This window comes from Acanthisitta chloris, unplaced genomic scaffold (genome assembly GCF_000695815.1).
Source record: "Acanthisitta chloris isolate BGI_N310 unplaced genomic scaffold, ASM69581v1 scaffold10202, whole genome shotgun sequence".
NCBI classification, from domain to species: Eukaryota; Metazoa; Chordata; class Aves; order Passeriformes; family Acanthisittidae; genus Acanthisitta; species Acanthisitta chloris.
In genome coordinates, this window is record NW_008658792.1 from 934 (window position 1) to 12,786 (window position 11,853).

General features: G+C 53.2%; 1 protein-coding gene across 1 annotated transcript; it reads left to right on the plus strand.

Moving 5' to 3' along the window:
• Positions 1-714: 714 nt before the first annotated feature.
• PSMA5 (proteasome (prosome, macropain) subunit, alpha type, 5) lies at positions 715-11,851 on the plus strand (the record flags this gene model as incomplete). Its single annotated transcript, XM_009085219.1, has 8 exons — positions 715-781; positions 2,726-2,852; positions 4,996-5,063; positions 5,611-5,718; positions 5,810-5,868; positions 6,843-6,945; positions 8,424-8,510; positions 11,668-11,851. Coding segments are annotated over 8 exons (697 nt in total), but the record flags the coding sequence as incomplete, so codon positions are not given.
• Positions 11,852-11,853: the final 2 nt, after the last annotated feature.

An 11,853-nucleotide genomic window follows, 5' to 3' on the forward strand; every position in this document is an offset into this window, starting at 1 on the left:
CACCTGTTCCTCCTGTTCCCTCTGTGTGTCCCCTGTGTTCCTTTCCTCCATCAGCTCCCTGAATCCAAACACTGCAGGTGTCTGTGGTGAGGGAACATGTCCCTTCTGTCCCCTCCTGTGTCTCCCCTGTGTCTCCCATGTCCCTCCTGTCCCCTCTGTGCTCCCTTTCTCCATCAGCATCCTCTATCCTGATCCTGTGGTGTCTGTGATGAGGGGACATGTTCCTCCTGTCCCGTCCTGTGTCTCCCCTGTGTCACCCCTGTCTTCCCTGTGTCCTACCTGTGTTCCCTTCCTCCACAGCATCTTGAGTCCTGAGCCAGTGGGTGTCTGTGGTGAGGGGATGTGTCACCCATGTCCCACCTGTGCTCCCTTCCTCCACAGCATCCTGAATCCAGACCCTGCAGGTGTCTATGGTGAGGGGACATGTCCCTCCTGTCCCCACTCTGTTCCCTATGTCTCCCCTGTGTCCCACCCTGTGTTTCCTTCCTCCATCAGCATCCCAAATCCTGGCCGTGTGGGTGTCTGTGATGAGGGGACATGTCCTAGCTGTCCCCCCTGTGTCTCCCCTATGTCCCTTCTGTGTTTCCTTTCTCCAGCAGCATCCCAAATCCTGACCCTGTGGGGAGAGAACACCTCCCAGGTGTCCCTCCCTGTGTCCCCAGGTGGCCTCACTCCTTCCCTGCCCTCCTCACTATGCTGTCCTTGCCCTTGCAGGGGAGTGAACACCTTCTCTCCCGAGGGAAGACTCTTCCAGGTGGAATATGCCATTGAGGCCATAAAGGTACTGTCACTTCTGTCCTGCTGTGACACTTGGGGCTCCTTCACCCCCCCAAACCCTGGGCTGGTTAGGACTGATCCAGCCTGACATCCTATGGCTCTGTTCTTCTATGGATCACTAAGGACCAAATCCCATGGATTCTCCCCCAAATTCAGGGGATGTTCCTTCCCTGTGTCCTACCAAGTGATTTATGCCCAAACCAAACCCAATCCCAAAATGTTTATCCCCAAATCCAATCTAAAACTTCCTCAGATGGATTTCAAAGCTGGAGGTGAAGGTTGGTAGGAGCAAATTCACCTCTGAAGGGCCTTTTGGGGCTTAAATGTCCTCAACTGATAAATATTCCTGTGGGAGTTGTTCTGGGAATAAGCTTAAATGTGGAAGGAACAGCTCAAGGCAAAGCTCTGAGGTGTTTGGATTTAGGGAAGAGTAAGATCCTGGTTTCATCTTCCCTGTGCTGCTTTGGTTTCTTGGAGCACTAAAAGGAGGAACAAAAAATGTAAGGAAAGTAGTAAAATTATCATGGATTTGGGAATAAAAGCTCCCTGGGGGATGTGGGTAAAGGAATGAAGATACAGATCCCTGTCAGGCTGGAGCTGCAGTTTTCCAGGGAGTCTTGGGGCTGAAATTAAACCCATGGCCTGATGTGGATGTTGGGACTGCAACTGGGGCAGTTATCCTGGGAAATTCCATGGGGTGGGGAAGATGTGGGTGCTGGGAGCAAGGTGGGAGCAAGGCAGGGGCTCCTGGGAGCAAGGTGGGATCAAGGTTGGGAGTTAGTAGGATCAAGGTAGGTGCTGGTAGTGGCTTCAAGATGGGATCGAGCAGGAGCTGGTAGGATCAAGGTGGGATGAAGACAGGGATTTTTGGGATCAAGGTGGAGGTTGGTGGGATCAAGACAGGTTGGTGGAATCAGGGTAGGGACTGATGGGATCAAGGCAGGGGTTAGTGGGATCAGGGGAGGATCCAGGTGGGATGAAGGCAGGGTCAAGGTGGGCTCAAGGTAGGGGCTGGTGGGATTAAGGTATGGTCAAGGTGGGGGTTGGGATCAAGGCAGGAGCTGGTGGGATCAAGGTGGAGGTTGGTGGGATCAAAGTATGGTGTGGTGGGATCAAGGTATGGATTTGTGGGATCATTGGAGAGATTGGTGGGGTCAAGGTAGGGCTTGGTAGGATCAAGGCAGAGGCTAATGGGATCAAAGTGGAATCAAAGTAGGTGGTGGTGGGATCAGGGTAGGAACAAGGTGGAATCAAGGCAGGATCAAGTTAGGATCAAGGTGGGATCAAGGCAGGGGCTGGTGGGATTAAGGCAGGATCGAGTCTGGTGGGATCAAGGTAAGGTCAAGGTGGGTGTTGGTGGGATCAAGGCAGGAGTTGGTAGGATCAAGGTGGGATAAGGAAGGGATTTGTGGAATCAAGGCAGGGCTTGGTAGGATCAAGGCAGGGACTGGTAGGATCAAGACTGGTGGGATCCAGGCAGGGATTTGAGGGATCAATGCAGGGGTTGATAGGATCAGGGCTGAATCAGGGCAGGGATTGGTGGATCAAGGTAGGATCAAGGTGAGTGTTGGTGGGATGAAGACAGGGATTGGTGGAATCCAGGCAGGGCCTGCCAGGAGCCCTGAGACCTGTTCCCTCCCTCAGCTATCCTGGTGTCCATGGTGGTGACACTGCAGAGTGGGATTGTATGTGGGAGATGGGATTGAATCCAAACCAAAAAGAGCTTTGAGATGTGGAAAATCGTGGATATTTGTGGAAAAATTGTGGATATCTGTGCATATCTGTGGAAAATGGTGGATTAATTGTGGATATTTGTGGAAAATTGTGGATATCTGTGCGTGTCTGTGGAAAATGGTGGATTATTTGTGGATATGTGTGGATATTTGTGGATTCCTGTGGATCTCTGTGGATATTTGTGTAAGCTGGAGGCTGTGTGGGTGTTTCCCAGCTCGGCTCCACAGCCATTGGGATCCAGACGTCGGAAGGAGTGTGCCTGGCTGTGGAGAAGAGGATCACTTCTCCCCTGATGGAGCCCAGCAGCATCGAGAAGATTGTGGAGATCGACTCCCACATAGGTGAGGAGGGAGGACTCACCTCTGGAGACTCCTCTGGGACAGTTCCCTTTGAATTCCATCCCCTGGGAGTTTGGGAAGCTGAACCTTGGGATGAACAGCTCATCCCTCCCAATGCACACCAGCTCCTCCTGCTCACTGGTTTTCCAGGCTCCAAGCCAGCAGGACATAGCTCCAGGAGGCAGGAAGAGGCAGCTGAAGCTCTCTCCCTGCCTCAGTGACCTCCCTCATGAAGGCTTATCCCAAATTTAGCCCTGGGAGGGCAGGGAATTACGGCAGAGTTGAGTCCAGGCCAGTTGCTCCAGGAGGGAGCACTGGTGCCCTGAGCCACCCGTGCCCTGAGGGGCCCTGATGGGCTCATGACCAAATATGTCAACCTGAAAGGCAGGAGACCTCCCAGACCCCCACGGTCCTGCTGCCAGTGGGGTGGGAGCAGCTCCAAGAGTCCAATTTCCTCCTCCCTGGATGCTTGTGGTGCAGTTCTGCTCTCCCTGGTGCAGGATCTGTGCTGGGGGCTGCTGGGAAGCTCTTCCCGACAGGGAGCTCTGGAACAAATCTTCTGCAATCCCATGGAGTCATGGAATTGTTCAGGTTGGGAAAGCCCTCTGAGATCATGGAGTCCAAGCATTCCTTCAGCAGTGCCAAGGCCACCACTGCACTGACCATGGAGTATCACATCCATGTGTCCTCCCACCATAGGGTCAGGATTCAGGATGGTGGTGGAGAAAGAGGACACATGGGGAGACACAGGGAACAGAGTGGGGACAGGGGGGGACAGAAAGGACATGTCCTCTCACCACAAACACCCACAGGGTCTGGATTCAGGGAGCTGATGGAGGAAGGGAGCACAGGGTACACAGCTGGGTGGAGTATCACATCCATGTGTCCTCCCACCATAGGGTCAGGATTCAGGATGGTGGTGGAGAAAGAGGACACATGGGGAGACACAGGGAACAGAGTGGGGACAGGGGGGGACAGAAAGGACATGTCCTCTCACCACAAACACCCACAGGGTCTGGATTCAGGGAGCTGATGGAGGAAGGGAGCACAGGGTACACAGCTGGGACATATCCCCTTGTGACAGGCACCACAGGGTCAGGATTCAGGATACTGTGGAGGAAAGGAGCTCAGTGGGGACAGGAGGGACACAGGGAGGGACACCTGGGATGTGTCCCTTCCCCACAGACACCCACAGGGTCAGGATTTGGGATGCTGATGCAGGAAGGAAACACAGGTGGGACACAGAGAGGACATGAGGAACACAGGGGAGACACAGGAGGAACATGTCCCCTCATCACAGACACCCACAGGGTCAGGATTTGGGATGCTGCTGGAGGAAGGGAGCACGGGTGGGACAGCAGGGACACAGGGAGGGACCCCTGGGATGTGTCCCCTCCCCACAGATACCACAGGGGCAGGACTCAGGATGCTGTGGGGGAAGGGCACACAGGGAGTGCTGCAGGTGCAGGGATAGGTGAGGAGGTGGTTGGTGGCACATGGCACACTGTGTGGGCTGGAGGCCTCTGGGAGCCAAACAGTGCACCAGGAGGGGTTTGTTTCACCTTGGAATCAGGGAATTGCTCAGGCTGGAAAAGCTCTCTGAGCCCACTGGGTCCAACCCTTCCCAGCACTGCCAAGGCCAAGACTGACCATGTCCCAAGTGCCACATCCACATGGGACTGACACCTCCAGGGCTGGTGACTCCACGCTGCCCTGGGCAGCTGTGCCAGGGCTGGACAGCCCTTTCCATCTAGGAATGTTCCCAATATCCATCCTGAACCTCTCCTGGTGCCACTTGAGGCTGTTTCCTCTTGCTCCTGTTGTTCCCTGGGAGCAGATCCCACCTGGCTGCACCTCCTGTCCCCTTGGGGACCCCCTGAGCCTCCATTTCTCCAGGCTGAGCCCTACCCCAGCTCCCTCAGGAATCCTCCAGACCCTTCTCCTGCTGCTTCAACCCCTTCCCAGCACACTCCATCCCCTCCATGTCCTTGTCATCCTGAGGGACCCAAACCTTCCTCTGGGATTTGAGGGACACATCCCCCTCTCCCTCTCTGCAGCCCTTTGTCCTTCACCCTGGGGAGTTTTGGGGGAAGAGACATCCCAAATAATGTCTGGAATGACTCCTGCTTCCCTTCTGCCATTCCAGGGTGTGCCATGAGTGGTCTGATAGCTGATGCCAAGACTCTGATTGATAAGGCCAGAGTGGAGACTCAGGTAAGGACTCACATTCCTGCCCTCAGCACAGTGTTCCATCGGCACTTGGAAGTGCTAGGCAAGGCCACATCATTCCAGCAAAGGAGCTGTTGGAAAGTGGGAGGTTTGCTGGGAATCTCAGGGCTGTGTCTGACTCTGTTTTGGCTAAATAGTCCTTATATTGCTGCTTGTTTATCCCTTGAAATTCCATGTGCCTCAGAGGCTGCAAGAAAGGCTTTTCCTGAGGGGGTTTTCTTGCATATCAGCACTTTTGCAGCTTCTGGAGAGCTGGGTAACACACTGCTTCCTAAACAGATGCTGAGATTAAGCTCTCTAGCCTTGAATTTCCCTCTTGGCTCTGTTATCCCAAGATTTTGGGAGGATTTCTGGGCTTTCCACTCCCTTCCTGATGCTTCACAGGACAACAAGCTGTGCCCAGAGCTCCATGGAGAAGTTACCCTGGGTAGACATGAGGATATCATTCCACCCCTTTCCTCACCCATCCAGGAGTGTCAGATCTGTGGGATCAGAGAGATAACTAGAATTTTTCGCTGCCTTTTCCCCACAGAATCACTGGTTCACCTACAACGAGACGATGACGGTGGAGAGTGTGACCCAAGCTGTGTCCAACCTGGCCCTGCAATTTGGGGAGGAGGATGCTGACCCTGGGGCTATGGTGAGGATCTGGGGGTGCTCTAGGGGTGCTCTGTGTTTTGGGGGTTCTTTGGGTCCTCCCTGACCTCACCTGTGCCTCCTTTCCCTCCCAGTCCCGCCCATTCGGTGTTGCTCTGCTCTTCGGAGGAGTGGATGAGAAAGGACCTCAGCTGTGAGTTGTGCTCTGTAATCCGAGGGGAAAACACCAAACCTCTACTTGAAAACTTCCCAGGATGTGGGAACAACATAGTTCTAGGATTTCCCTTAGGCCAAACCCTCAGGGTTTATCCCATTATGAACCTGATGTGTTCCTTGATGCTGTTAAACCTTTCCCTGTGCTCTCCCTGCCTGTTTGACATGGAAAAAACCCACCATCTCTTCCCTAAAAAACCCTTCCTTGAGCCCTCCCTGGAGTTTGGCATGGAAAACCCTTCCCTAAGCCCTTCCCTGTGCCCTTCCTGCCTGTTTGGCATGGAAAAGACACCTTTATCTTCCCTAAAAAAATCCTTCTCTGAGCCCTCCCTGCCTGTTTGGCATGGAAAACCCTTCCCTGAACCCCTCCTGCCTGTGTGACATGGAAAAAACACCGTCTCTTCCCTTAAAAACCCTTCCCTAAGCCCTTCCCTGAGTGTTCCCTGCCTGTTTGGCATGGGAAACCCTTCCCTAAACCCTTCCCTGAGCCCTTCCTGCCTGTTTGGCATGGAAAAGACATCATCTCTTCCCTAAATCCTTGATTTTTTTTTTTCTGTCAAACATGGTTTCCTGGGCAGGAGGGAGGTGTTCAAGTTCTCCTTATCCTGAGTCTCTCCTTACCTTTCCCTAAAGCAGCAGCAGAGCCACAGTAACATAATCCCTGTGACATTCCTGGGGGAGGTGGTGGAGCTCCTGTAACCTGAACTTGGAGATTCAAACAGCCCCACTGGAGGTGGGAAGGGCTTGGCAGAGCCACAGCAGGGAAAACTTGGTGGATTGAGGAAAAAAAAAAATCAGGATAAGGGGCAAATCCAAAGGGAAATGAGGCAGCTTTGAGCACAGGGCAGTGTGGTGTGAGCCTGGAGCTCCTCGGGGGAGGAATTTCAGCTCCATCCATGCAGGAAACTGCTGGGAGAACCCTTGGGGAGAGCTGGTGCCACTGTATCCCCACAGGTTCCACATGGATCCCTCGGGAACGTTCGTGCAGTGTGATGCCAGAGCCATCGGCTCTGCCTCCGAGGGAGCCCAGAGCTCCCTGCAAGAGGTTTACCACAAGGTAAGGGTTGGATTTTGGGAGGGTTTGGGGTCACACCTGGAGGCTTAGGGACACCTCAGCACCCTCCAGCATCCCCTCAGAGGGAGAAATTCCATGAGGATCATGACTTGGAGCTGCTCAGGGCTGGATCAGCCCTTGGCACTGCATCCTGGGAGTAGCTGGCAGTGCTGAGGAGCTCTACGATGAGGAGTGAAGTTACTCCCAGCACCTTGTGGCCCCTTGGGGGTAATTAGGACCATGTAGGAAGAGGTCTATAAATAACTCAGAGCTCCAAGTGCTGCTGTTGGCATCAGGATCCATGTGGATGCAGCTGCAAACACAGGGAGATCCTATCAGTGCCCTCAGCTGCTTGGCCAGGGAAGGGAACAACTTCCATGCTGGAAATTTGGGGCAGGTTTGCTGTCAAAATGGGATTTTTTTTACCTCATGAGGAGGGAAGTGTTTGGTTTGTGTGGTGAGACACCAAATCCTCATGGAAAGCACAGTTAGGGCTGGGAAAACTCATTTATCCATTGGAATTATCCAAGTTCTCTTGTTGAGCCTCTTCCAGGTGCAAAGTTAGTTTCCATGGTGGAAATCTGGGACAGATTTGCCATTAAATAGGGATTTTTTCACCTCATGAAGAGGGAGGTGTTTGGTTTGTGTGGTGAGACACCAAACCCTCATGGAAAGCACAGTTAGGCCTGGGAATACCCATTTATCCATTGGAACGATCACAATTCTCCTGTCAATCCTCATCTAGATACAAAATTAGTTTATATGAAGGAAATTTGGGTCAGATTTGCTACTAAATAGGATTTTTTTCACCCCCCCCACAGGGCTGGAAGTGTTTGGTTTGTGTGGTGTGATACCAAACCCTCATGGAAAGCACAATTAGGGCTGGAAACACGCATTTTTTCTACTGGAATTAGGCAATTTCTCCTGCCAGTCCTTTTCCAGGTGCAAGGTTAGGTGTCATGCTGGAAATTTGGGACAGATTTGCCATTAAATAGAGATTTTTTCACCTCATGAAGAGGGAAGTGTCTGGTTTGTGTGGAGAGACACCAGACCCTCATGGAATGCACAATTCAGGCTGAGAATACTCATTTATCCATTGGAATTATCCTAATTCTCCTGTCAATCCTCTTGCAAGTACAAAGTTATTTTCCATGGTGGAAATTTGGGTCAGATTTGTCATTAGATAGGAATTAAATGGGATTAAAGAGAGCCCAGAAGCTTCTGCCTAGAGGGAATCTGGATTTTGAGGGTGGAAATTGCAGGGAAACATCTCCTCATATCCCAATCCCTCAGTGGGATTGGATGTGGCCAAATGAAGAGGACCCAGAGAGCAGGATGTGCCCAGGCCTGAGATCTCCTGGGGATGTTGCAGATCCCTGGCTAAGCTGCTCCGTTGGCTGCTTGGCTGAAGGGATTTGGGCAAGGGGAGGGAGAGGAGCCTCATCCCAAGCCTCCCACCCTGATCCAGACTTGTTTTGCAGTCCATGACGCTGAAGGAAGCCATCAAATCCTCCCTGGTCATCCTCAAGCAGGTCATGGAGGAGAAGCTCAACGCCACCAACATCGAGGTGAGGCCTCCTGCAGGCAGGATTGCTCCTGGAGCAGGGAATGGAGCAGCTCGGGAGCTTCCCGAGCCAGCAGCTGCCTGATGCAGGATTTCTCCCCCTTCCCTGGTGTTCCTGCCCCTTTCCTGGTGTGTTCCTGCCCCTTCCCTGATGTGTTCCTGCCCCTTCCCTGATGTGTTCCTGCCCCTTCCCTGATGTGTTCCTGCCCCTTCCCGCATTCCTTCCCTGATGTGTTCCTGCCCCTTCCCTGATGTGTTCCTGCCCCTTCCCTGATGTGTTCCTGCCCCTTCTTTGCTGTTCCTGCCTCTTCCATGGTGTTCCTGCCCCTTCCCTGCTGTTCCTGCCCCTTCCATGATATTCCGTGATGTGTTCCTGCCCCTTCTCTACTGTTCCTGCCCCTTCCATGATATTCCCTGATGTGTTCCTGCTCCTTCCCTGGGATTCCTTTGCCTTCCATGAGGTTTCCTGGGGTTCCTGCACCTTTCCTGGTATGTTCCTGCCCCTTCCACGCAGTTCCTGCCCCTTCCCTGAGGTTCCATGGGGTTCCTGCTCCTTCCCTGATGTGTTCTTGCCCCTTCCATGATATTCCATGATGTGTTCCTGCTGCTTCTTCAGGCTTCCTTCCCCTTACCTTCTGTTCCTTCTCTTTCCACCACCTTCTGTGGGACACTTTGGGAACATGGAAGGTTTTCCCTTTCCAGAGCTGCTCATCCTGCTGTGTTTCCCTGCCTAATCCGTGCTTAGCACAGGGAATTCTCTGCCCTTCCCCTGTCAGCAGGGACCTGGAGTGGCACCTGGATCCCTTTTTCCCTGGCTTTAGCCATTCTTCCTTGCCCTCCTGCCTGTAATAGTAGAAGGAATGAACATCATCCAATTCCTGAGTGCTAAATCAGGCCTGGGATGCAGCCAGGAATCCCTGGGCTGGCAGGAGTGGGAGCTGATCCTGCAGGAATGGCTCTGCTCCTGGAGCAGGCAGAACCCCCAGACTGGAGGATCCAATCTCCCCAAACCTCCTTAGGCTCCTCTATGGATGTGGAATTCCCAGATCCTCCGTGGTTTGGGATAGCAGGGAGGTGATTTCAGGCTGGGGAATAGAGTTTGCTTCTATTTCTGGTGGGATATGAAACACCAAAGCTTTCCAGGCCTTAGCATTCCAACTCCTGAGCCTCTCTCTGCTCCCATTCCTTCCTTCTGGACACTGGGAATCCTTTTCTTAACAGCCTCAAGGTGTGCATCCCATTTTTTATTCAGTATTCCTGCTCGGGAGCATTCCTAGTGGGATTGACAGGATTCCTTTCAGAGGAGAAAGCCAAAAAGCACAGGAAAACTTGGATACTATGTCCCAAACTGGTATTACCCAGCTGGAATCTCCTTCCCAGGTGCTCTCCCAGCTCCCATCCATCAGTTTTCTCCTGGAATCTCCTAGTACAGTGTGAGGGAGAGGAATGTGTACAGTATCCTGATGTCATATCCCTTTTTTAACAGGGCTTAACTGTGCTTGGCACAGCCCTGGAATGGGGAGGAGGGCTTGGAATTGTGCCAGAGGGGGAACGAGGACAGGAATGTGCTGAGGATCCAAAGGTTTCTATTGACTCAACTCACCCCATGGCTGAAAATCCTCCCCTTGAAGGGCTCTTGGCTTCCTAGAAGGATGTGCTGCTCCCAGTTATCCACTCTACAGTGGCATTTGCCATCTAGGAATAAAGAGGGAGGGGAAAGTGTGGTCATGGAAGGGTCAAATCCATTGGAACCAGCTCCCTCCTGGGGCAGGAGCCTCCAAGACTTACCTGGGAAGCTTCTCAGAGAATATTGGAGCTGTTGTAGGGAGAAAGTGAGGGAAAAGTTTGGGATGTGGAAAACGAGGATTTGGTGTGTCCGAGTGATGGTTTAGGGGGATTTATTGATGAATTTGGGGGATTTTTAGGTGGTTTTAGGGGATCTGGGTCCTGTTGAGTCTGGTTGGGTCCAAGGTCAGCTCAGTCCCTGCACAGGAGCTGTGGATTCCTCATCCCTGGAGTGTTCCAGCTTGGACAGGACTTGGAGCAACCTGGGCTGGTGGGAGGTGTCCCTGCCCATGGCAGGGAGTGGGATGGGATGAGCTTTAAGGTTCTTTCATCCCAAACTATTCCAGGATTTCATGATTTGAGGGCCTAAAGTAGCATCCCCAAGTGTCTCCACCTTGTCTGAGAATTCCAGGTGAAACCAAGGCTGTGGTGGGAGCTCTGGGATGAGCTTTGGGCCATTTCCCACATCCCAGCTCTCTCCTGCCCTATCCCAGTTCCTTCTTGGAGCATTGCAGGTTGCTCCTGGCCCATCCAAACTCACTCTGGCCCATCCCAGCTCCCTCCTGCCCATCCCAACTCTCTCCCAGGGCAGTCCAGCTCCCTCCTGCCCATCCCAACTCTCTCCCAGGGCAATCCAGCTCCCTCCTGCCCATCCCAGTTCCTTCCTGCAGCATCCCAGCACCCTCCCAGGGCATCTCAGCTCCCTTCCAAGGCATCCCAGCTCACTCCTGCCCCATCCCAGTTCCTTCCTGCAGCATCCCAGCTCCCTCCTGCCTGTCCCAGCTCTCTCCCAGTGCACCCCATCTCTCTCCTGGATCCTTGTCTCTCCCACTGGCACATCTGTCTGTGTGTTGGGCTCTCATTCCTGAGCCAGGTGTGAACCCTCATCCCTCCCATCCCTCTTCCAGCCTTGCCAGTCCAGTATCCCTTGTCCTGTTGCTGCCTCTGGAATGCCAGAGCTGCCTGCCCTGGCACTGTGTTATCCCCAGCCTCATCCCTTGGGCTTTTCCTTGGAGATCTCCCTGCAGAATGCTCAGTTTCCCTGAGCCAACCCTCAGCTCTCAGACAGAACAGGATTTATCCCCTTGGTTGATTCCTGGGGGAGAAGAGGCACTTGGAGAGGCAGGAATTCCCCTCTTCTAGCAGTGTTTGATGCCTTTTCCCCCTCCAGCCTGTCTGTTCCCACTACCATTCCCTCCTGCTGCTCCTAGGAGGAGACTGAGTCAATCCAAAGCTATTTCTGTGCCAGGCAGCTATTTTAGGGAATCACAGAGCCTGTTCCAGGCTGGAATGATCCTGCTGGGTTGGCAGATCAGGAGAAGGAACAGCTGCTCTCTGCTCTCAGCCACATTAACCCCTTATTCCTTCCCTTCCAGCTTGCCACAGTGGAGCCTGGGATGAAATTCCACATGTACACCAAAGAGGAGCTGGAAGAGGTGATCAAAGACATCTGAACCCCAGGGAGAGACCCCCAAAATCTCATCCCTCAGCAGAGGAACTGGCCCAGCCCTTCCAGCTCCTGTGGTTCTCTTTCCTAGCAGCTCCTGAACCAGCTGCTCCAG